Consider the following 24,893-nt stretch of genomic DNA (forward strand, 5'->3'; position numbering starts at 1 on the left):
ACGCCCACAACCAGCTCTCTCCGCCGGCTGGAGCTTCAGCCATTGTTTAGAAGCGGTGACTGTTTCCACCGCGAGGGACAGTTAAAATGAGGTTTTGCATCAACAGTTTCCCGTCATAAAAGGATCAGTGCCCACAGTACGGACCCGGCAACTGCACACGAGTCAGCGGTAAGTGACGTACATTTTTTGTGTTAGTTATATTTGTATGATCTTTGCATGGGCTAAGTATTTAGCTTAGCTCCGGAGCATCGGGGCCGCATACGGAGCTGCCGGAGCTGCTCACGGACCGGACCGTCGAGGAGCCCCAGGCCCGGAGCTCCGAACCCGGAGGCTCCGGGGGAGCTCCGGGCGCCGGCGGCTCTATTAGTACCGTAATACATTTTTCTTTTCTCTATGGTTTCAGATCTGCCAAGCAATGCACCTGAAGCTGTTCAACGACACCTTCAGAAGACGCGCGGTCCTTCCTTGAGCCAGTAATAGTGCATAAATGTTATTTATATATTTTAACAATAAAGTTGCCATTTGTGAAAATTCAGTGTTGTGATTTCTTTACAGTTAACATGATTAATTTGTCTTGTAACATAAATGAAATGAGGAATCTGAGTATAAATAACTGTGGTGTACCTGTTTAGAATTAAATTAAATCTTCCTGTGTGAAGACGAGGTGACTAAAGGCTGATTTATGGTTCCGCGTTACACCAACTCAGAGCCTACGGCGTAGGGTACGCGTCGATTTAACGCAGAACCGTAGACACGCTTTGCTACGCAGCCACTGCTCTTCTCCCCGGAGCAACGCTTTGTCTCCTCCCCTGCTACACGTCATTCAAGCAGCCAATCAGCGCAGGGCCTCATTATCATAGCCTCCCCGACCCTAAAATGAAGCACAGAAAAAGGCTTTAGAAGCGGTAAAACTAGAGACATGGCCCACAGGCTGAATTTCTGATTTATGTAGAAAAAACAAGCTTTAGCTTGTTTTTAAGACATGCAAGGCCTTTTTAAAATATACATAAAATGCCATAATATGTCCCCTTTAAGGTGAGTAGTAGTCTGACTTACTAACTTTGTTTTCAGCCTGGGGGGGTTCAAAGGGGAAAGAATTGTGTGGAAAAAAAGCCCTTTATTTGTCAGGCTGTCGAAACGATGCAAGTTTATTTAGAAATATTTCATGGCTGCAAATACAGGACTGTCTCAGAAAATTAGAATATTGTGATAAAGTTCTTTATTTTCTGTAATGCAATTAAAAAAACAAACATTCTGGATTCATTACAAATCAACTGAAATATTGCAAGCCTTTTATTATTTTAATATTGCTGATCATGGTTTACAGCTTAAGATTAAGATTCCCAGAATATTCTAATTTTTTGAGATAGGATATTTGAGTTTTCTTAAGCTGTAAGCCATGATCACCAATATTAAAATAATAAAAGGCTTGCAATATTTCAGTTGATTTGTAATGAATCCAGAATGTATGACATTTTTGTTTTTGTAATTGCATTACAGAAAATCACAATATTCTAATTTTCTGAGACAGTCCTGTATATTAATTACTAATAGGGATGCCCCGATATCGGTATCGAAGCCGATACTGCTCTCATATACTCGCAAAAACTACTCTAGGGGGGAGATGTTGAGCTGAGGCTGGACACTCAGCCTCAGCCAGCGGTTAGCCGCTAGTCCGCTAAGCTCAGCGTGGTGATGAGAAGAGAGTGAATCGTGAGTGAGACTGGCAGCGCCGTTTCAGGCAAGATAGAGACAATTAATGCAGCGGGACGTCAGCAGTGTGGACATATTTCAAAATAAGAGACGACGGCAGAAGCAAGGCAGACTGAAGCTACTGCTGCTAAGGTGTCAAGAGGAGGGAAGGAGAATACGTCGTTTAATACCAGTAAATTGATAAAACATCTAAAGACGCATCATAAAGCTGAGGATACGCAGGTTACTAATGCTACTGCAAGACCACAACGGCAACATTAGCTCAGGTTCTGCAAAAGAGACAGACGATGGAAAGAGAGGAAATCCCAGGCTGAGTTTTGTTTGAAATAGTTATTCTACTCTTTTTATTTATTTTTATTGAATGTATCTGTTGCAAATAAAACCTGTCTTCCAATTCCTTGCATTTTTCATGGCATTTTTAACCTAGTTATTTTAGTGGTAGAAGTATCGTATCGGTACACAAATTAAAATACTCGTACTCGGTGTGAAAAAAATGGGACCGGGGCCTCCCTAATTACTAAGCATGAAAACACTTATTTTGTATAAAATACAAAAGAAGCACAACTCTATACTGAAAACGTGGTGATGGCTGCTGTGCTGCTAATTCTTTTATGAAAGAAAAATGTATTTTCCGTCTTAAAAGTTGCCACAAGTTTTCAATTAACGTCATGGAATAACTTGCCTTTTGTGTCCTGGATGCTGTAGATCAGTTATGCCATGGGAGATATAAAAAGGAGGGAAAAAAGCCACCCGAAATATGTTTAGAACTACAAATGACATTTATTTTCCTTTTTTTTTTTTTTAAATCACTTCTAGTTATGTGTTGACTTTGTTCGTAAAACAACAACAACAAAGTCCCCAGATAAAAACAACCTCAGACATTCGTTGCTGGTCCAGTAATATTTAAAGTGATATAGGACTAATATGCCAGCAGTATCTACTCTAGTCTGTTAACATAATATTGTTTATGTAATAATATTAATTATTGTGTTTTTGTACAATAACATAACTCTTGGGGGCCCCCTAATGGTTACGGGGCCCTAAGCAGCCGCTTAGTTCGCTTATGCCTTGGGCCGGATCTGGATATACTCCTTTTTCCTCCAAATCTCAAATGTATGCTTTGAAAAAGACCGTTGACGCTTTTGGAGGGGTTTCAGCTCTTTGATGTCACAGACAGCCAACACTAACAAAACAAACCAACTGGGAACCTGAAACCCAGGAACCATGAATCCAGGACCAGTTCTGGTGTTTACCTCCGAGCAGCAGGAGAACCATGAATACAGGACTAGTTCTGGTGTTTACCTCCGAGCAGCAGGAGAACCATGAATACAGGACTAGTTCTGGTGTTTACCTCCGAGCAGCAGGAGGACCATGAGGTCTGAGGCGGTCTTGAGCTGGGCCACGTCCTCCTCCCGCTCCCCGTCCACCGTCTGAGCCACCACGTCCAGCAGACACTCCACCAGCCCCGCCTCCACCAGCTGCAGCTTGATCACGTCTGCAGAGGAAGAGCCACAGTCACAGTCACACCAACCGCCTGAAGACTGGACACACGTCCACAACTCTAAAGGGTGCCTTCACACCTGTCCCGTTTGGATAAGTTGTTCCGGAACAGGGAGCGTTTCCCCCTAAAGATCGGAACGTTGGGTACATGTGAACACAGCAATCACGCTCTGAAACGGCACAAAACAAGCGAGCCGAGATGTCCTAGGAGAGGTGGTCTCAGCTTGCTTCCATTCCAGACCTGAAACAGTTCTTTTTTTTTTATTTGTAGTGAGAACATAATCGACACAGCAACCGACACAACTCCATTCATGTGTATGTGCGACCGCGGCGCAAGGAGAAGAGTCGGCGCAGCCTCCACCACCTTCTCTACTATTGGACGTGCCCAGATGTCGTCCCAACGCGGCACGGTGGAATTAAACAATGTTCAATCCAAGCAGGGTTTGCGCAGCGCAAACGCTGCGGCAGGCGCCCTCTGGCCCGCCGCTGAGCTCCACTCTGAGCCGGTAGCACATAAATGAATGGGTAAAGCCTGATTTATGGTTCCGTGTTACACCAACGCAGAGCCTACGCCGTAGGCTCTGCGTTGGTGTAACGCGGAACCATAAATCAGCCTAAAGCCGGCGGCGGCGGCCTGCGCTGCGCTGAAAGGGGCGTGTTATTTATCCCGGGGTACAGAAGAGGAAACTCCTCCCGCGCTCATTTGACCAATCAGAGAGCAGCTAGTTCGTGAATGGCATTTGTTATCAGCTTTGAACCGCTACAGACGGTTGCCTTGTGAATAGTGATGCACCGATTGTTCGGTAACCGAAATTGTTCGGCCGAAAATGGCAAAAAAACACTTTCGGTGTTCGGTGGAATAAGTGGGAAAAAAATCGAACAATTAATAACGGCGTTGTAATATAAATAGACTGGCCGCTCCGTACCTGTTGCGCACCACATAAATAGTTGGCCAACCAAAAACTAACCACATAACGCTCCCGTATTGGTTGCGCACCACATAAATAGTTGGCCAACCAAAAACTAACCACATAACGCTCCCGTATTGGTTGCGCACCACATAAATAGTTGGCCAACCAAAAACTAACCACATAAGAATTTAACTAACATTCACCAGCAGGTGGAACCAAAACAACATAAATCAATCTATTACAGGTGCGTTTAGATGACGAAATCAAACAGCGAAGAGCGTGGAGTGAAGTGGTGCGGTGCAAACATGTCAGCAGTGTAGAAGTATATTAGAGTGGCACAGAATAATACAAGAATGGCTGTTTGCAATGAATGTTCTGCTCAAATATCTAGAGGGGGCACATCTGCAAAGTCTTTCAGCACTACAAGTTTGATTTATCATTTGAAATGATAAAAAACCCTGAGCGCTTTAATGCATTTTTATTGTTTTAAGGCCTATGTTACAATGTTCAGTCAGTTAAGCCTAACGTAAGCTCAAAGATGGCCACAAAATTTATTTTGCTAATTTATTTATTTTAAGTTATTGTTCTTTGCTGGTATAATGTCTGCTGGAATATTTAAGAAATGCTGGGAAATTAAAAAATGTTCAGTTTTTTATGTTCAACAAATGTTTTCTACCTTGTAATTTTGTAAAAGATTTTTTTCTTTTAAAAGCATGCCTAAATCAAATTTATTTGATCTATGCAATGGTGAAAAAAATGTTTTTGTAATTGTTTATTATTATTTTCGGTTTTGGCCACAAATTTTCATTTCGGTGCATCACTACTTGTGAACAAACTCCACAAACGAGAAACGGAACAACTGTATCGATTTAGTCCCTGAATCGGAACAACACAAACGGGCCACAGGTGTGAAAGCAGCCTAAACCAGCCTTAATGTTCTCAGCAGTCTGCTTTCAGATACTGACATCAGCAGCACATTCCCCCCCAACAGGCGCGGCGCATCAAGTTAATGAAGAGTTAATGCAGTGGAGGAGGAGCCTTCCCGTCCACAGGTCCGACCGACTTTTCCACCAGTACCTACTCAGCCCGACTCGCCTTGGTTCTTTTCCATTAGGGGTCTAACGTGCCGAGTAGATACTTTTCTGTATCTACTCTGCGGAGGTTCTAAGCGGCTGAGTCGGCTGTATCTGACGTCATCACACTACAGGCCACGGACGGCTTCTGGTTCATTTTATTCCACCATCAACGGCAGCAAAAGTCTGTTTCATGATCCAACTCGGAGAGAATTAAAAAGGGATCTAGACTTATGGAAGAGTGGCAAGAAGAAAGCCATTTCTTAAAGATATCCATATAAAGTGTTGTTTAAAGTTTGCCACAAGCCACCTGGGAGACACACCAAACATGTGGAAGAAGGTGCTCTGGTCAGATCAGACCAAGATCAAACCTTTTGGCAACAATGCAAGACGTTATGTTTGGCGTAAAAGCAACACAGCTCATCACCCTCAACACACCATCCCCACTGTCAAACATGGTGGTGGCAGCATCATGGTTTGGGCCTGCTCTTCTTCAGCAGGGACAGGGAAGATGGTTAACATTGATGGGAAGATGGATGGATCCAAATACAGGACCATTCTGGAAGAAAACCTGATGGAGTCTGCAAAAGACCTGAGACTGGGACGGAGATTTGTCTTCCAACAAGACAATGATCCAAAACATAAAGCAAAATCTACAATGGAATGGTTCACAAAAACATATCCAGGTGTTAGAATGGCCAAGTCAATGTCCAGACCTGAATCCAATGGAGAATTTGTGGAAAGAACTGAAAACTGCTGTTCACAAACGCTCTCCATCCAACCTCACTGAGCTCCAGCTGTTTTGCAAGGAGGAATGGGCAAAAATTTCAGTCTCTCGATCTGCAAAACTGATAGAGACAAACCCCAAGAGACTTACAGCTGTAATCGCAGCAAAAGGTATTTCGCAACAAAGTATTAACTTAAGGGGGCTGAATAATTTTGCACGCCCAATTTTTTCAGTTTTTTATTTGTTAAAAAAGTTTGAAATATCCAATAAATTTCGTTCCACTTCATGATTGTGTCCCACTTGTTGATTCCTCACAAAGAATTACAGTTTTATATCTTTATGTTTGAAGCCTGAAATGTGGCAAAAGGTCACAAAGTTCAAGGGGGCCAAATACTTTCGCAAGGCACTGTATCTTCCTTTGTTTCAGTCACACACAAATGTAGATCACAGACACGCCGCCACACAGCTGATACGTGCCTTCGCGCGCGCCCAGACACAGCTTCAGACGCGCTTTGACCTTGACCTTTCAGAACGTGTTTGACAAGGACAGAAATGCGTTACCGTTTTCAGCGAGCGGCGCCAGCACCTCGAAGATCATCTCCTTCTTCTCGTGCTCCGTCTGCTTCTGGAAGAGACGCACCAGCTCCTCTGCGATGTTGGTGGAGGCAAACTGCTCCTTGCTGGACTCTGAAAGCGCAGGTTGGAGCACGGGTTCAAGCACCTACTTCAGACCCATCAGTACGTGCTACATTAAACGCTTATCTGAACCCCCCTGACCCAAGATCCCACCCTTGCCTGGTTTATACATTATATTATGGTATATTATAGTATATACTCACCTAGCTCGGCCAAATTGCCAAAAGCAATGAGGCACATTTCTGTGAGGGCGGTGTTGTGGGAGTGGACGCCCAGCAGCTTCACCAGGGTGGGGATCACACCCATGTTGATCAGCTGGGCTTGTAAAGAATCTGGACAGGAGACAGACAGACAGGAAGTTTGTTGTTCTGAAACCAGGCTGGGGGGGGGGACTTACAAAGCTGAAGAAGAAAGAACATGGTCTCAACTCTCAAACACTTGCCATGGCGGTGGAAACTGGCGCGGTGAAAACTGCCTCAGATCAACAACGGGACACGTTACACCAAAAGGGAGAGATCGAATCTGAAGAGTGTAGCAACCGTGTCAAACTGCCTCTCTTTTACACCGTACACCCGGCGCAGCATCTCAGGTTGATGTCTGGACTTTACCTGTGCAACATCCGTGTCCCGTAGAGCACCTGCAGGTTTTATGCGACTCTGGACTCTCTAGCAAACACAAGACTTCACAGTCGGAGACTGCAAGCTTCTCTGGTTCTGAGGTTAAAGAAATGATGTTGTTCATCCATGCTGATAGTTTTCTGTTTTTGTGACCTGGTAAGGATGAGAAAGTCACTGTTTATGACTCCGTTTCTTTTCCACGCTTGTATCTTACAAAGCATGCCTCCAAAGCCTTTAAGGCAGAGTTCAGGGATCGTTATTAACCACAATAACATCTCTTATAAACGAGGCAGAAAACTGCCAGATCTATACAACGAGTCGCCTCGACCAGACGGCGGTAACGTCGCTGTTTCTGAGCAGCGCTACGATCAAGCACTTTCTCACATCACAACAGAGCTAGGAAGACTTCCAGAGAACACACTGCCCTCTTGACACACGTCTTCTCTAAATTTGACTCTTTTTAAAAGGATGAAAGCCTGGAATGAAACGTCAACAAGATAACGACTGCTCCTAGAACAGGGGTCGGCAACCAGCGGCTCTAGAGCCTAGTGGCTCCTGGAGCTTTTTCAAAAATGTTTGACCTTTTTTTTCTCCTTTATTTCTTCTTTTTTACTCTTTTTTTCTTCCTTTTTCCTTTCTAATCTCGACATTTCAACTTTTTTCTCAAAATTTTGACTTTTCTTGACATCTCGACTTTTCTCACGAAATTTTGACTATTTCCTCAACATTTCGCCTTTTTTCTCGACATTTCAACTTTTTTCTCGACATTTCAACTTTTTTCTCAACATTTCGACTTTTTTCTCGACATTTCAACTTTTTTCTCAACATTTCAACTTTTTTCTCAACATTTCAACTTTTTTCTCAACATTTCAACTTTTTTCTCAAGATTGTCCTTCAACATTAATCTTGACATTTCGACTTTTCTCTCGAAATTTCAACTTTTTTCTCGACATTTTGACTTTTTTCTCAAGAATTTCGACATATTTCTTTAAAGTGCATAATGAAAAAATAAATCTCCCCCAGTTCTAACTAATATAGAAACATGCAGCATGTGTTGCCTTCATTCTAAGGCTGATACAAGACTTAAAATTTTTTTTGCGGCTCCAGACATATTTGTTTTTTGTGTTTTCGGTCCAATATGGCTCTTTCAACATTTTGGTTGCGACCCCTGTGTTAGAAGCTGCAACAATTCACCCATTCTGTTGGTGCCGGACGGGCCCCGGCTCCGGCTCTAGCCCCGGTTCTGGCCCCGACCCCAGCTCGAACCCTGACCCCGACCCCGCCCCCGACTCAGGCCCCCAGCTCCAACTTTAACCCTGGCTCTGCCTTCGGCCCCGACTCCGCCCCTGGCTCCGGCTCCAGCCCGGCTCCAGCCCCGGCTCATCACGTGGTCGCTGCTTTCAACACGCTCAGTTATCACAGCCATGACTGCAGGACGCCCCATGAAAAGCAGGTGAAAGCACATGAGGGCCCGGACTCGCTGGGAACGCTGGAAGGATGTAGCTCGCTAGTGATGCAGGATTAACCACAACCACACAGGGATCTCTACTGGGAGCTCAGTTCAGAAAAGGTTGGGCCGCCACGGCAGGATACGGTACATCCCGGCTGAACCCGGTCCGAGGCAACTATGGAAACGCCTACATGAGGCTTCTCTTCTCACGGCACAGTGTTGAACCTTTGCCCGTGCGCTGATGTCGGCGTCCATCTTCTCCCAACTTTTTCTGATTTGAGGTTTTCTAAACACTCAAAACAAGTTCCCAGCTGTCCCTAACAGGAGAGGCGGTTTATCTAAGTGAGCGAAGGCTCTACCTCAACGAAGCTGACAAACTAACACTAACTGATGTGTGGAGAGGTTTTGCAGAGGGAAAGCGAGACAAAAGAACCCTTGGGAACTAACTGGCTTCTGCATTAAACTGCTAAAGAATGTGATCTGGTCTCCATCCAGGTCCCAATAACAGACACAGCAATTCCAAGTTCAGTGTGGGACCTAAAACCAAGTCCAGGGAAGAACCGTCCCTCCACAAATTCATCCAGAGCCAGTGTGGGGGGGGGGGGGTTCCCAGACACTGTCGTGTAGTGAACTCAGAATAAAAGATGCTGAAACGCATCCTGGAGGGGTTGGTGATCAGGGGAGATCTGAACACGGCTGGAACGGGTATCAGTGTCGTCTTCAGGTGTCTGGTCGTCCATCCATCCAGTTAGACGTCTTTAATGGAGACGGTTTAGCTGTGCAGCTGCTCCTCTAGAGGCTTGGAGACATTCCCGGACGTGGAGAAAATGTCCAACCAAGCTGTCCTCTCACAAACTCTCGCCTTTCATTCAAATGGCGCCTTTCCAGTAGTACCTACTCAGCCCGACTTGACTCGCCTCGCCCTCGTTTCTTTTCAACACCTAGATCAGAAGTAGGAGGGTTGGAGCGAAGCTGCTGTGACGTACTCGATTGGGCCAACCGCCTGACCAAACACTTAGAACCTTGGCAGAGTAGTTACAGAAAAAGTATCTACCGTATTTTTGCGACCATTAGGCACATATAAATGTGTTTTTTTTTTTAAATGTGCTGGCCCAATGATGCAAGGCGCCCATTGTATTATTTAAAAGCTGATTTATGGTTCCGCGTTACACCGACGCAGAGCCTACGCCGTAGGGCTGCGTCGACTTAACGTGGATCCATATGGCGGACGTAGTAGGGACCACCATGAGAAAGTTAAAGGGGGAAGGGGGGTGCGTGAATTGCCCGTGATTGCCCGGCGGCGGCTCCGTGGCGGGACACCTGGAGCAGACGGGGAGACTCGGACTCCCTACCGAGAAGGAGACGCGGCTCCTGGGGGAGCTGTGCCGCAGAGGCCAAAAGGCCGGAGGAACCACCGGGTCGGTGGGCTCCGTCGTTTACTGTGAAGGATTGTAGATGCGTGGGCTGACGTGTCTGTTGGGCTAGACTGTTGTTCGGGCTTTTGCAAAAGCCGGCATCATTTCCGAGGGGCCGCACAGCACGGAAAGGGACTCGACTGCTCAGCACGGCCAGAGAGCTGCGGGCTCGTGCCAGTCGCAGCACGCAGCAGTTCTCCCGGTCTCATTGATCAGTTCTCCCGGTCTCATTGATCACTTCTCCCGGTCTCATTGATCACTTCTCCCGGTCTCAGCTGATCACTTCTCCCGGTCTCAGCTGATCACTTCTCCCGGTCTCAGCTGATCACTTCTCCCGGTCTCAGCTGATCACTTCTCCCGGTCTCAGCTGATCACTTCTCCCGGTCTCAGCTGATCATTTCTCCCGGTCTCAGCTGATCACTTCTCCCGGTCTCAGCTGATCACTTCTCCCGGTCTCATTGATCAGTTCTCCCGGTCTCATTGATCACTTCTCCCGGTCTCAGCTGATCACTTCTCCCGGTCTCAGCTGATCACTTCTCCCGGTCTCATTGATCACTTCTCCCGGTCTCAGCTGATCACTTCTCCCGGTCTCAGCTGATCACTTCTCCCGGTCTCAGCTGATCATTTCTCCCGGTCTCAGCTGATCACTTCTCCCGGTCTCAGCTGATCACTTCTCCCGGTCTCAGCTGATCACTTCTCCCGGTCTCAGCTGATCACTTCTCCCGGTCTCATTGATCAGTTCTCCCGGTCTCATTGATCAGTTCTCCCGGTCTCAGCACGATCAGGCTCGGATGAATGCAGAAACGGAGGATGAAGATTTCGATGGGTTTAATGTAATAACTTAGAGTACAATCAAACTAATTTTTGCTCCCGCTTTATTATTAATTTTTTTTCCCGCTCTTTTTGTGTGTTGCGCGCGCGTGCGTGTGTGTTGTAAACCTGCGCTCCGTGTGTGTAGACGGCGCCTTTTCGGTTGGTGCGCCATGTGTGTTTTTTAATCCAAAAATGACACAAAAAACTGAGGGTGCGCCTTTCCACACGGCGCGCCAATTGATCGCGAAAATACGGTACTCGGCACGTTAGACCCCTAGTGTAAAAGTACCAAACAGAGTGGAGGAGAGCCGGGCTGAGTAGGTACTAGTGGAAAAGCGCCAAAAGAGAACCGTGGTAGTCGGCTCCACTTTTGGACTGGTGGGACGAACCTGGACAGAGGAGAGCAGGGACTAGGCTCTGCTGCATCGGGCCCGGATGAACTCCAGATCACATCCAGTTAACTCCAGATCACATCCAGTTAACTCCAAGGTTACTTTTTCTTGCCCCCCAGAGCCGCATGACTACATCAGCTAAAAAGCAACAGTTGCAGTAACTGATGCTCACCTTGGAGGGCCGAGTACTGCGGGAGGGAGGGAGGCGCCAGCATGAGAGCAGATATTAATAACACTAGATTACTAGAGGCGGAGTTGGAAAAGCAAGAACAGTGAAAGAACAGGAGACAGATGAGTCAAAGCAAAGAATCTGCAGCTCAACCACAGCGTCTGATACGAGGAGGAGAGCGCGGGCCCGCTGATTAGTGGGGTGAGTGAACAGGGTTCTTGGGGGAGGATGGTCATACCATTATCATTGCTATAGTTCATCAGCATGCCACAAAAGACAGTCAACAGCTTCTGATTTCCCGGCTCAGTATTTTGGGAGAGGGATTTAATGTGTTCAGCTACTATTTGAGCCCCTCCTGCCAGGTCAACTGCACTCCTGCCCTCATCTGCAAAACAAAGAGGCCAGGACACAAATCAACCACAAGGCAAAGTCAAACGTGAAGCAACATCACCACAACCTGGAAAAGATGAGTGAAAGCAATCTGGCATCAGCAGTAGACGGCATTCAGATCAGTGACCCGGAGGAGGCTGAGGAGCCACGGTGCTGGGTGGAGCTGGGTGGAGGCGGGTGGATGTGGTTGTCCTGGAGCTGGGTCCATCCGGGGCTGGGACCTGGTCCCCAGGCCTTCAATCTGCTGGTGTGTGTGTGTGTGTGTGTGTGTGTGTGCGTCTCCTGCTGAATCTGCTGCACCTCGTCTTTAATTAACGTTTTTATCCCTTAACAATAAATGCACAGGGACATCCGTCTCCCTGAGAGGGATCACACAGAGACGGGTCAGCCGTAGCCCCGCATCCCGGACCATTTCCCTGGCTGTCCTCTCCACTGTTGCACAGGCACAATCCAGGCCCGTTGGACAGGTACAGTCCAGGGGCCTCATTTATAAAGCTCGATTGCGCACAAAACAGGGCTTGAAAGATGCGCACGCCACCTTCTACGCAAAGGTTGGGATTTAAAAAGAAAAAAATAACCGAAAAATGTGTGTATCCCTACGGCAACCCTGACCCTCCCGTAGGAACAGTCTGAAGATATGGGGAACTGGCAACGCAGGCGGTGAGGTGGTGAAATGAAGCCAGATTCATGTCATACTCTTAATAATGTCATCACATATCAGACTTATGATAAAATAGCGCTGATCGTGTCCCTCTGTGTTTGAAGCTCAGCGTCAGTCAGGACTCTGGTGCTGCTGGTACTGGTACTGGTGCTGCAGGTGCAGGACACGCCATGAACCTCCTCTTCTCCACCGCTTCCAACCGTAAAGTGACTGAGGACAAAACAAATGAGTGCCGGGCCACTCTACGGAGCCCCTAAAGGGACACTGATTTTTAAAAAAATATATAATGAGTTTTACGCGCGCGTGAAACCTTACGTGCGGGTGTAAGCCTAAATTATGGTTCTGCGTTAAAACGACGCAGAGCCTACATCGTAGGGTACGTGGCGACGCACACCTATTCCGTTGCTGCTTCCACATGCCTGCAGTGTGCTGTTGAGGTCCCCGACCCCCCAGTCTGGCCTTCGGCATGAGGGTCCCCCCTTATGATCCAGGTCCTGGTCCAGGTTTCTTCCCTCCTAAAGGGGAGTTTTTCCTTGCCACTGTTTGGCTTAAGGTTTTTCTCCCACTAGGGGAGTTTTTACCTGCCATTGTTTATGTAATAATTGCTCGGGGGTTTATGTTCATGTTCTGGATCTCTGGAAAGCGTCTAGAGACAACATCTGTTGTATTAGACGCTATATAAATAAAATGGAATTGAATTGAATAAATCAGCCTTTTCACACGTGCACGTAAAACTCTTTATATATATAAAAAAATCTGTGTCTCTTTAAGGGCTCCGTACCTATGGCCTCCACCTTCAAATCACACACTTCTTTTTTTTTTCTGCACCATCTGTCCGTGGCACTCACGGCGTTTAGCGCAGCAATGACGTGCTGCCACTCACTCGCTTTATTTTATACTATTTATATACTTTCTACTTTTACTGTGACCACCAAATAATGTGGTTTTCCTGCTTCCACCTCATCCACAACATCTCCATCTCAGTCTCCGTGAAATTTAGTGGCACGGTGGCTCGACACGTCTCATTCATCCTGACGCACAAACAGGCTGCAGGAAGCCGCTGCGCATGCTCAGCAGGCTCATTTATATGCAAATACTACTTTGCATTGCCCATTTATGGTATGAAGTGGGCGTGTAGAGGGCGGGATGTGAGGCGAATTCAGCTGCGCAACCTTCCAGCTGCACTGTGATTTATAAAGCGAACATTGCGTGCAGGTGTGCGTGCAGACAGACTTTTAAATCAGGATTTTTTTTTGCGCCCGCCATTTTCGGCTTTTGGCTTTACGTGCACTTTAAGTATGAATCCTACACACTCTTTTATAAATGAGGCCCCAGGACTGTCGGACAGGTACCGTCCAGGACCGTCGGACAGGTACCGTCCAGGACCGTTGGACAGGTACAGTCAGGGCTCAACAGAACAAGACCAGGCTGGCAAACACAGTGGACAGGAGGAATTAGGTAAGGAGTCATGTCTGATGTCCCCACAATCTCTGCTGAAGACATCCGGCCGCAGAAGTTTGGAGGCTTCACCAACCACCAGCATCCTTCAGGGGTTGAGCTCAGGGCTCCGGGGGGGACAGAAAACTGTCAACTAGTCTCCGGTTTGGGGACGGAACCCCCATGTGGATGGTCATGGTGCTGGACTGTGATGAAGGGACGAGGAGGTGCGTCCTTGTGTCCTCATTCCTGCTTCACTCATCGGCTAGTCTCCAAAATCTACTTTTGCTGATGTGGAGACGCCTTCCAGATGCCTCATGTCCAACATGTGGACACGTCTCCAAGGTGATCCACCCGTGAGCAATGTCACCAGGTGATCATTGTCAAGAATCAATTCCATTCCGATTCTTAAGATTCAGGATCGATTATTAGTATTTGATTCGATTCGATATTGATTTGGGTTAGTGCAGGAGTCGGCAACCCACTGCTCTAGAGCCGCATGTGGCTCTTTAGCAGCGCCCTAGTGGCTCCTGGAGCTTTTTCAAAAATGTTTGACCTTTTTTTTCCCTTTTTTTTCCCCTCTTTCTTTCCTCTTCCTTTTTCCTTTCCTTTTTAATCTCGACAATTCAACTTTTTTCTCGAAATTTTGACTTTTTTCTCGAGATTGTACTTCAACATTAATCTCGACATTTCGAGTAACAGTCCTGGGGAAGCTGCTCTGTATCTGGGAGTAACAGTCCTGGGGAAGCTGCTCTGTACCTGGGAGTAACAGTCCTGGGGAAGCTGCTCTGTATCTGGGAGTAACAGTCCTGGGGAAGCTGCTCTGTACCTGGGAGTAACAGTCCTGGGGAAGCTGCTCTGTACCTGGGAGTAACAGTCCTGGGGAAGCTGCTCTGTACCTGGGAGTAACAGTCCTAGGAGTAACAGTCCTGGGGAAGCTGCTCTGTACCTGGGAGTAACAGTCCTGGGAAAGCTGCTCTGTACCTGGGAGTAACAGTCCTGGGAGTAACAGTCCTGGGAGTAACAGTCCTGGGAGGCTTCTCTGTACCTGGGAGTAACAGTCCTGGTCCTGGGGAAGCTGCTCTGTACCTGGGAGTAACAGTCCTAGGAGTAACAGCCCTGGTCCTGGGGAAGCTGCTCTGTACCTGGGAGTAACAGTCCTAGGGAAGCTGCTCTGTACCTGGGAGTAACAGTCCTAGGAGTAACAGTCCTGGTCCTGGGGAAGCTGCTCTGTACCTGGGAGTAACAGTCCTAGGGAAGCTGCTCTGTACCTGGGAGTAACAGTCCTAGGAGTAACAGTCCTGGGGAAGCTGCTCTGTACCTGGGAGTAACAGTCCTAGGGAAGCTGCTCTGTACCTGGGAGTAACAGTCCTAGGAGTAACAGTCCTGGTTCTGGGGAAGCTGCTCTGTACCTGGGAGTAACAGTCCTAGGAGTAACAGCCCTGGTCCTGGGGAAGCTGCTCTGTACCTGGGAGTAACAGTCCTGGGGAAGCTGCTCTTCCCCGTACGGAGTAGGCCGGTTGTTCTGTAGCTTCTGCGCTTATTTCTCAGGCCTTTCTCGACATGTTTGTTTTGTTCATGAGGGCAGCGGGGGCAGAGAAGCATGCAGTGTCCCCAGCTTTTAGTGACCCCTTTTGCAGCATTTTCTCCAAAGAAAAGTTAATTTAGTTCAGGAGTTTTAAAAAGCAGCGCCTTGTTAATGCTTCGCTTTGCCATGTTCATTGTTTGATAGTTTCACACCACGCGCATGTGTGAATTAAATGACGTGACTACTGGGATTAAAGTTCACCGGGCAAAAATGTAATAATGAAAAACAATAAAACGATCTTTAGACATACGAATAGATTTTTAGGAATTAATGAGAGCAGCTCCTGGGACGGGTTTACACCCCCCACCCTCACCCCCCAGCTCGGCGTGACGGCATCTGCTCCACACTGTTCCTGCTGGTGGGTCCGTCTGGAACAGAAGAGTCATGGTGTAACTCCTGCTCCATCAGTCCCACTCCGGCAGCTGAGCAGAGTTTGGCGTCTGAGGCGGCGAGCAGCTGCCCCCCCTCACTTCCCCCACTTCCACTAGCAAATGTCACATCCCACAACATTCCACAGATACCCACTTTTCAACCGGACCAGGAAAAGCGCACAAGGCTCTGCAGCTGTGATGACACAGCCCCCCCAGTTCCTCGCCCCCACCCCTCACCCCAAAAAGCATAACCTCAACAACAGTGTTTTCATCTTTTCACTCATTCTTCCTGGAGAGCTTTTTGCATGGTGGCCAAGACCCGCCATTGCTGAAAATTAAAGAAACGCTGCAAATATAAAGAAACGCCGCTGCAAATAAAAAAAACGCTTTGCAAATAAAAAGAAACGCCGCTGCAAATAAGAAAAAAAACGACGCAAATAAAAAAGCCACAACGGAAGTGAATTACCGGGGACTATTTTTGCTGATGCACCGGTGTTTTTTACGTGAGAGGAGAAGAAGACGACGACGAAGAGGACGTAAGTGAAAAGGAAGAAATAAGAAGAGCGAGGAATAAGAACAACGAACGAGAAAATAAGTGAAAACGTTAGTGTTCAACGTCGCTACGTGTAATTTTTAATGTGCAACACCGGTGCATCGGCAAAAATAGTCCCCGGTAATTCACTTCCGTTGTGGCTTTTTTATTTGCGTGTTTTTTTTATTTTATTTGCAGCGGGGTTTCTTTATATTTGCAGCGTTTCTTTTATTTGCAGCAGCGTTTCTTTTTGTTTGCAGCGTTTATTTTATTTGCTAAGCGTTTATTTTATTAGCAGCTGCGTTTGTTTCTGTTTGCAGTGTTACCTTTATTTTCAGCAGTCTCGGCCACCGTATTTTTGTCATGTAGTTAGTCACATGACCAAAGCGCGACGCACCAGAGGAGACGGAGGAACAGCGGTTGTTCTTGGATCTAAACGAGAACCATCGGACGGCAGCTCAGGTCCACAAAAATCCTATGGACGTAGTTAGAACAAATGAATATAAACATGTGTGGGTTACTATAAGCGATGCAGAGTGACTGAGCTGACTTCTTATTGTGGATTAAAAGTCAGACCACATGTGCAGCAGACAGGATGGAGAACATTCTGCATTTATTCATTCAAACATGACAGGTCTGTGGAAAGGCTGCTGCTGGGCTGAAGCGCTCAGCATGGTTTTCAGCGCCTGACCGAGCCTGGTACTCACAACTCTGGTACTTACGGCTGTCGTAGCAGATGTTGCCGAGCGCCCGTCCCGTCTGCAGCAGCAGCTCCTGGTCGCTGGAGCTGAGCAGCTGGATGAGGGGAGGGATGAGGCCAGCGTCCACACAGGGGCTGCGCATGAACTCTGCAGAGGAGAGGAGGCGGGGACGACAGCTTCACATCTGTCTGACACATCCTCACCTGCTCAGCTGTCCTTTAGGTCTAAGTTCCCAAAGCTAACGGCATACAGTTGATAGTGCTGGTAACTAGAAGAACCTCTGAGGAGAGGCTGAGGACTGGGCCGTGTGCAGAACCCTGCTCTAGAAAAACCCAATTATTAGTGACTCACTAATCAATTTATAAGCACTGAAGCTCTACCTCTGGTTTTAGTCAAAGGGCCATTCCCAATACACCCCCTACTTTCTACCACTAGCCCTCACTCACTACCACGACCCCTAAAAAAGAAGCCACAGATTTTAGGGCCCTTGTAATCTTCCATGGGCCCTGTCCCAATACTCCCACCAGGCGCGTCATTTCCACCGGGGACGGTGGGGACACGTCCCCACCACTTTGTCTGACGAGCAGATTTGTCCCCACCACTTTAAAAAAAAAAAAAAAAAAGAATTAAGTAAGACACGATTTGTCCTGTATTTTCATTAACGCCCCATACACACGTCTGTCACACACATCAACACTAAATGTATCAATAATGAACAAAATAAAACACAGGAAACATTAAGGCCAGCAAAATCTTAGTGGCGGGACAACAGGACCTGCTGCGTCTGTGCCCAGATCTGTGTGTGCCAGACAGCGCTGCGGGGAGGACTCGGGCTTCACCTCCAGGTAGGGGTTGGGAAATGGGAATTAAAATTTGCGTTCCGCAGGCCCGGTTCTACGATGGTGCATAAGCATGCATTGCACCCTCCTTTTATGTGTCTTCATGCTCAGTTGAAAAGACGAAAAGAAAACTGACAAATGCGCCCGCGTCAAGCCTGATTTATGGTTCTGCGTTAAATCGCCGGCGTAGCCTATGGCGTAGGTTACGCAGCGTCGCGCACCGTACGTTCGCATCCCTGCGTATCCTACGCCGTACGCTTTGCGTTGGTAAAACGCGGAACCATAAACCAGCCAGTGTCCGTCACTGATCTGCTTCCAGCGCGCAGTTTCCTGCAGCAGCAAGACGCTGCTCTCTGCTGCTCCGTTAACACAAAGTAACCGTGGATATTCGCAAGTGGTTCAGCACAACGACACAAACAAGTTTACAGGACTGTCTCAGAAAATTAGAATATTGTGATAAAGTCCTTTATTTTTCTGGAGTCTAAAAATGTCATACATTCTGGATTCATTACAAATCAACTGAAATATTGCAAGCCTTTTATTATTTCAATATTGCTGATTATCGCTTACAGTTTAAGATTAAGATTCCCAGAATATTCAATTTTTTTGAGATAGGATATTTGAGTTTTCTTAAACTGTAAGCCATGATCAGCAATATTAAAATAATAATAATAATAATAATAAGCAATGCCTATTATTTATCATGAAACCTCAATTCGGAAGTAATGGGCGTAGCTCCCAGCACTTTTCAAACCTTACTCAGGTTTATGGTAAATGTCCCCAGCACTTCTGAAATCAAACTGACGCCCATGACTCCCACTACTCCTACTTTTCAGCACTACCCCTGAATTTTGCTTGCTACGTCACTGCATGGTTTAGTTCGGGTACGTCAGCGACTGCGTAGTTACATTTGCACATACGTCATACCATATCAGGAAGCCCAGAGCCAAAAGCTGTTTTAATTTCAGCTGTAGCGCTGTTAATACGCCACTTTATTAAGTTTTAATATTTTTTCAGGCGTAAAAGTAACCGTTACGATCCCCAACCTGGGCTCAGTTTATCCAAATAACGCCTGTTAAGAAATTTGATCCGAAAATTTCGGGATGAGAACAGCCGCCGGCTCAGGAGCTGATTTATGGTTCCGCGTTAAATCGATGCAGAACCTACGGCATAGGGTACGGCGTATGGCGCGCGTCGCCGCGTAACCTACGCCGTAGGCTCTGCGTTGGTGTAACGCGGAACCATAAATCAGCCTTTATTCTGGCGAGGTTTGAAAAAGACTTCGCAACAACGGGCAAACGAGTGATTATGTACATTCACTGAGTGAATATTATGAAAGTAAAATATATATTTCTCGCTAGAAATGTAATCAAAACACATTTATATGCAGAAACTAACTCAAAATATTGATTTTATTCACAAAAAAATAAGAAATGTCCGCCATGTTTTGTTTTTTGATTCAGTCCGCAAATGATGACGTAAAGCATTCTGGGAAATCTTTCTAGCCCTCGGTCAGCTAGTCAGCATCTGAAAACCCTCGCTCTCTAGGGCTAGATTCATATCCACTCGCCCTCGTTTTCCCCACTAGCCCTAGATGCAAAGAGGAATTGGGACACCACTACCCTCACGGGAACGCGCAAAATTTAGGGGTAGGGATGAAAACTAAGGGTGGTGGGGGGATTGGGACAGGGCCAAAGAGACATATAGTGAGTTTCAAAATTAATAGTATAATAATTCATGGAGGGGATGTCGAGGGCCGGTCTCATCGGGGGGCGGTTGTCGAGGGCCGGTCTTCAGGGCCGGTGGTCGGGGGCCCGGTGTCCAGCAGGCGTTAGATGCCTCCCTGTCCACCCGCCCCCCGGCGGACACGGCCGTGCCGTTACCAGACTTGTCCAGACCTGGATGAGGTGCTGATGACGACCTTAACTAGAGTCGGGTGTGTTGATCAGGGAGACCAGAGGTGCTTCTGATCCTTGTTTAGTCTGAATATTGAATGATTCAGTCCCTGAACATGGGAGAGCTTTGCTTCACGCGGATTCCTGAACAAAGTAAATGCCCTGTTTTGTGAAACCTCTTAAAGATCATCTTCACCGCGGTCACATCTGGTCTGTCTCACTTTCAATCCCCTGCTGCAGTGGAAAACCCTCCGGAAGCGTTTCTGTCCACGGCGCAGCGCTCACTCGGCTGATTGCAGGACTTTCCGGAAGCGATGGCAGATAATCAGCGAGGGTTGCTGCCAGGCCCGGCGAGCCGTCATTAGCTGCAGTCTTGAACCTCCGAAGCCACTCATTATCGTAACCTTTCCTGCACCGGGATCTATTCACGCCTGTTCTACGTGGAGGAAACGCAAACCCCAAAAGGTCACTGAAACCGCTCAGAAAGGACCAACATCCTGCGCTTCAAAGGATCAGTTTGTAGCTCCCTCTAAATAATAAACCCGTTTATAGCATGGTTGAAGATTCCCGGGATGAGATGGAGAAAAAGAGCGGGATCCATGAAAAGGCTGCGAGAGGGAACCCTACCGTTTTTGGCCATCTCAGCGATGATGTTGGCTACTTTGGGGGTACAGGAAGACTGGGGGTTCAGCAGGGTGGGGAGCAGAGGAAGAATGCCGGTCTCCTGGATTTTCATGCTGGCTTCGGTGTCTGGGGGAGGTGAAGGAGAGAAAAAAGAGGGGACTATGTTAGAGCTGTTAGCTATGACCAGTCCGGGACATCGGGAGTGCTTTATTTGTGAAAAAACATACGAAGGATGTGCAACACAGAAAATATTCTGACCTGGCGGCCGTGTGAAAGCTTTCTCCTCTTTCCTCTGTAAAGCTTTGCATATCGGGACATAAAATGAGGTAAATGCAACCTCAGACAACAAAACGTCAAACAAAACACACTGAGTGTGAAACACCAAGAGCGAGTCAATCACTCGAGGACCCATCTGGCTTCTAAAAGCTGGAAGTGGTTGTGAGTGGCGTTATCGGACTTTCACATCCACTGGGGTCGGACCCGAGTGGGTGGAGGTCGGTGGAGCTTGGTGGACCCCGTTGGAGCTGGGTGGAGATCGGTGAAGCTTGATGGAGCCGGGTGGAGCTGGGTGGAGCTCGGTGGAGCTTGGTGGAGACGGGTGGAGATCGGTGGGGCTTGATGGAGCTGGTTGGAGCTCGATGGAGGTCGGTGGAGCTCGATGGAGATCGGTGGAGCTCGATGGAGGTCGGTGAAGCTTGGTGGACCCCGGATGGAAGTGTACCCTGGGTGGAGATTGGTGGAGCTTGGTGGGGCTCGATGAAGCTTGTGGAACTGGGTGGAGGTCGGTGAAGTTCGATGGAGGTCGGTGGAGCTTGGTGGAGCTCAATGGAGGTCGGTGGAGCTTGATGAAGCTCCTGGAGCTGGGTGGAGGTCGGTGAAGCTCGATGGAGGTCGGTGGAGCTTGATGAAGCTCGTGGAGCTGGGTGGAGGTCGGTGGAGCTTGTGGAGCTGGGTGGAGGTCGGTGAAGCTCGATGGAGGTCGGTGGAGCTTGATGAAGCTCGTGGAGCTGGGTGGAGGTCGGTGGAGCTTGGTGGACCCCGTTGGAGCTGGGTGGAGATCGGTGGAGCTTGGTGGAGGTCGGTGGAGCTTGTGGAGCTGGGTGGAGGTCGGTGAAGCTCGATGGAGGTCGGTGGAGCTTGATAGAGCTCGATGGAGGTCGGTGAAGCTCGATGGAGCTTGATGGAGCCGGGTGGATGATCCAGCTCCAGCTGTCCATATGACCTCACGTTTAACTCCATCATTCTCCATTTCACAGAGGAGGTGCCAGGTCCAAGTCTGCATGAGGCGTTTCTGCTGGTTACCATGGCAACGCACGTCACCATCCAACATCTCTAGCTTGGTCTCGTCTATCTGGAGGACATTGTCTCACAAGCTTGTTGTGCTGGTCTGCCTCCCCCTGCCCCTCTTTTTCTGTTTTGTGTATGTTTGCAGGCCGGAGCTTCAGGAGCTGCATGCTGATCATCCCACTGCTGCTTCCACCTGCCTGCAGTCCCCCCCTCTGATCATCCCACTGCTGCTTCCACCTGCCTGTGTGGATGTCTGCTATATGCTTGCTGACATCTTGACATCTCCTCGCAACTGTTGATGTTATGTTTATGTAATAATTGCTCAAGGGTTATGTTCTTTTTTCTCTTTTGTTCATGGTGCAGCATCCTCTGCTGGTGGCGAAGAAGCATGGGCAGGGTAACGGCCCGGTCAGGCGGGGGAGAGATTTGTCGTCAAGACTCCTCTCCCTGGCCCTGCCCCTTCTCAACCTTTCCCCGACCCTGAAACTAACCTGGGGCTTGCTGATTGGGCCGGAGCTTCGGGAGCTGCGTGCTGGCCTGCGGTCCCCACCCCCGGTCATCCCGTTGCTGCTTCCACCTGCCTGCGGTCCCCACCCCCGGTCATCCCGTTGCTGCTTCCACCTGCCTGCTGTGTGCTGCCGTCCCTGACCCCCAGTCTGGCCCTCGGCAGGAGGGTCCCCCCTTAAGATCCAGGTCCTGGTCCAGGTTTCTTCCTCCTAAAGGGGAGTTTTTCTTGCCACTGTTTGGCTTAAGGGTTTTCTCCCACTAGGGGAGTTTTTACCTGCCATTGTTTATGTAATAATTGCTTGGGGGTTTATGTTCATGTTCTGGGTCTCTGGAAAGCGTCTAGAGACAACTTTTGTTGTATTAGACGCTATATAAATAAAATTGAATTGAATTCTGGGTCTCTGGAAAGATCCTAGAGACAACTTCTGTTGTAATAGACGCTATATAAATAAAATTGAATTGAACAAGTCCTGTAATTCATTCAGGTGGATTGAAAACCTAAGTTATGCTGCCGAGCTCTTTCTTCTGCAAGCCTCCCAAATAAAAACATACTTGTTCGTACTCTCTAACATCTAACATGTCGGTTTGGCCGCGCAGCATCGGAGGTGAAGATTTGTTTTTAATTCTTAATTCTCCGTACGCTGCAGGGTCCGACCCTCAGGGGGAACGTGACACTCATCCTGAGACACTCGATAACTGTCCTGATGTTTCCCACATCACTGCAGAATGATGCCCGTCCTCCTGGGACATTTCCTCCCGCAGGACGGGGCTACCAGACCCCTGAATGTCCCAGAGCGGTAGATTCTTCCAGAAACCTGCAGGACTCAATTAATGAAGAGCGTGTAATTAACCGTCTGGCTCTTAGTCCCGATGGCAGCGCCAACGCTGCACTTTGGCTCGACTCCCAACTGTCTCCTTCATCTCAGATTAAACTGATTTGACAGCCGACTAAGAGAGTGAACTTCCCCACCAGACCAGGGACCAGGAAACTAGTGACCGGCCAGAACTGATTGGGCTATGGACCCGCGGGTGTTGCAAGTTCATACTTCTCATGAACTAGTTCAAAGTTCAGTTCACATGATTTAAAAATTAATAGTTCATTTCTAATTCTAATTCAGTTCATTTCAATATTTTTAGGTGAGAGGTACGAATGAAACGCCCCCCTATCTTAAAACTGTTCACTGTATACAGTCATGTATTGTCCTAGTGGCTTTTCAACTTTACTGTAAATCTCCAACACTGTAGTCCATTATCAGTTTGTCTACCTGTTGCAGGTAAATCCTCCCCTGAAGGAGCAGCAGTGGGACTGGGGTCGTTTGGGGCTGTTGGGTCTTCTTGCTCCTGATCACTTTGATTGATTGTCAAGGACTTGCAGATATTTTCTCACACTGGACCGATGCTTTAACTCCACATGACGTTTCAAATGTGAAGTTGATGAGGCAGATGCTCGGACTTGTTTTCTCAGCGCAGGTGGACATCAGTTAGATTTTTACCGTCGGACTCTTTGGGAGACGATGTGTAAAATTCCTGCAGATAATAAGGATCATCATCTGATGCTGCGTCTGCATGTCTCTCTCTTCACTGGTCATGTAAAGATGCACCGGGCTCGGGCCGCCGTTGCCATGGAGCTGGTGCCCGTTGCTATGCTAGTGTGCACTACATTGTGGGTAATGTAGTGTGAAGTCGTCGTCTCGTCGAGTATTTTAAATGTGGTGAAACGTATTCCGTAATAATTGGACCTAAACAGTGAAGCTGAAACTCACATAATCTGAACAGTTCAAATTCCAGTTCTTTATCTGCAAATATGACAAAAATGAATGTGTTCAATGAACGCGTTCATGCACAACACTGCCAACCACCTTTGTGAAGTGTGCTAGCACCGGCCGGTACCGCTCGTGTCTGAGTTCCTAGCGACTGCGCTCCTCAGCGTTTGTACTGGGCTGACCGCAGGGCTGTGATCTGGGCCCGGGGTGAATGTGCTGCTACTCACTGTTGTTAGCGAGAGCCTTGAGCAGGCGGTCCAGGCAGTTCTCCGTGCTGTCGGCGGTGCTGTCTGCAGACGCCAGCTTCAGCTTCTCCAGGGCTTCGCTCAGGTTGTCTGACAACAAACAGATCATCATGTCAATCATCAGCGCCGCCGCCCACATCAGCACGAGTAAAATACTGGAGTCTGACTTTAATACACACGGGTTTGTTTGAGGGTAACGGACATAAATAAAAGAGCCACCTTTTAAACAGTCCATTCAAACCAGTGCCCAGGGCAGCGTCGAGGTCCAGGACGGGGTAGGGGTTGGGGCTCGATTCAAATGTCAAGAATCGATTCCGACTCTTAAGATTCAGAATCGATTATCACGATTTGATTCGATTCCGATATCTTTATGTACTTCTGCTCCCAGGATGGGCCCATGAGCGAATATTGAGAACAAAACACTGAGTCGTCATCCATCCGAAACCCTTAAGTCTTTCTTACTTTCTTTCACATGAGTTACAATCGATGTACATCTTTCTCACTATCATATAGGTGCAGCCTGGGGGGGGTCACTTTTCTAACAGTTCCGCCTAGTTCACTTTCTAATGCCGTAATAATTAATAAAACCGACACTGCAAATGAATAACGGCTAATAAAATAAATAACCCGAGGCGTG

At 47.7% G+C, this 24,893-nt stretch overlaps 1 protein-coding gene across 3 annotated transcripts in view; it reads right to left on the minus strand.

Moving 5' to 3' along the window:
- Positions 1 to 24,893, minus strand: part of rap1gds1 (RAP1, GTP-GDP dissociation stimulator 1) — a 53,227-nt gene that overhangs the window by 22,904 nt on the left and 5,430 nt on the right. For 2 of the 3 annotated variants that reach the window (XR_009770577.1, XM_061709692.1), the window contains exons 2-8: positions 24,239 to 24,346; positions 20,458 to 20,580; positions 17,118 to 17,243; positions 11,655 to 11,801; positions 6,764 to 6,892; positions 6,486 to 6,611; positions 3,065 to 3,208 (exon numbers count right to left, since the gene is read on the minus strand). Coding sequence is in view for 2 of the 3 variants with exons in the window: in XM_061709692.1 (XP_061565676.1) it covers positions 3,065 to 3,208; positions 6,486 to 6,611; positions 6,764 to 6,892; positions 11,655 to 11,801; positions 17,118 to 17,243; positions 20,458 to 20,580; positions 24,239 to 24,346 (903 nt within the window). In the remaining variant the exon portion in view is untranslated. The remainder of the gene's footprint in view (positions 1 to 3,064; positions 3,209 to 6,485; positions 6,612 to 6,763; positions 6,893 to 11,654; positions 11,802 to 17,117; positions 17,244 to 20,457; positions 20,581 to 24,238; positions 24,347 to 24,893) is intronic. The other variant, XM_061709694.1, reaches the window with a different exon arrangement.

The sequence above is a fragment of the Cololabis saira genome, chromosome 20 (genome assembly GCF_033807715.1).
Source record: "Cololabis saira isolate AMF1-May2022 chromosome 20, fColSai1.1, whole genome shotgun sequence".
NCBI lineage: Eukaryota > Metazoa > Chordata > Actinopteri > Beloniformes > Belonidae > Cololabis > Cololabis saira.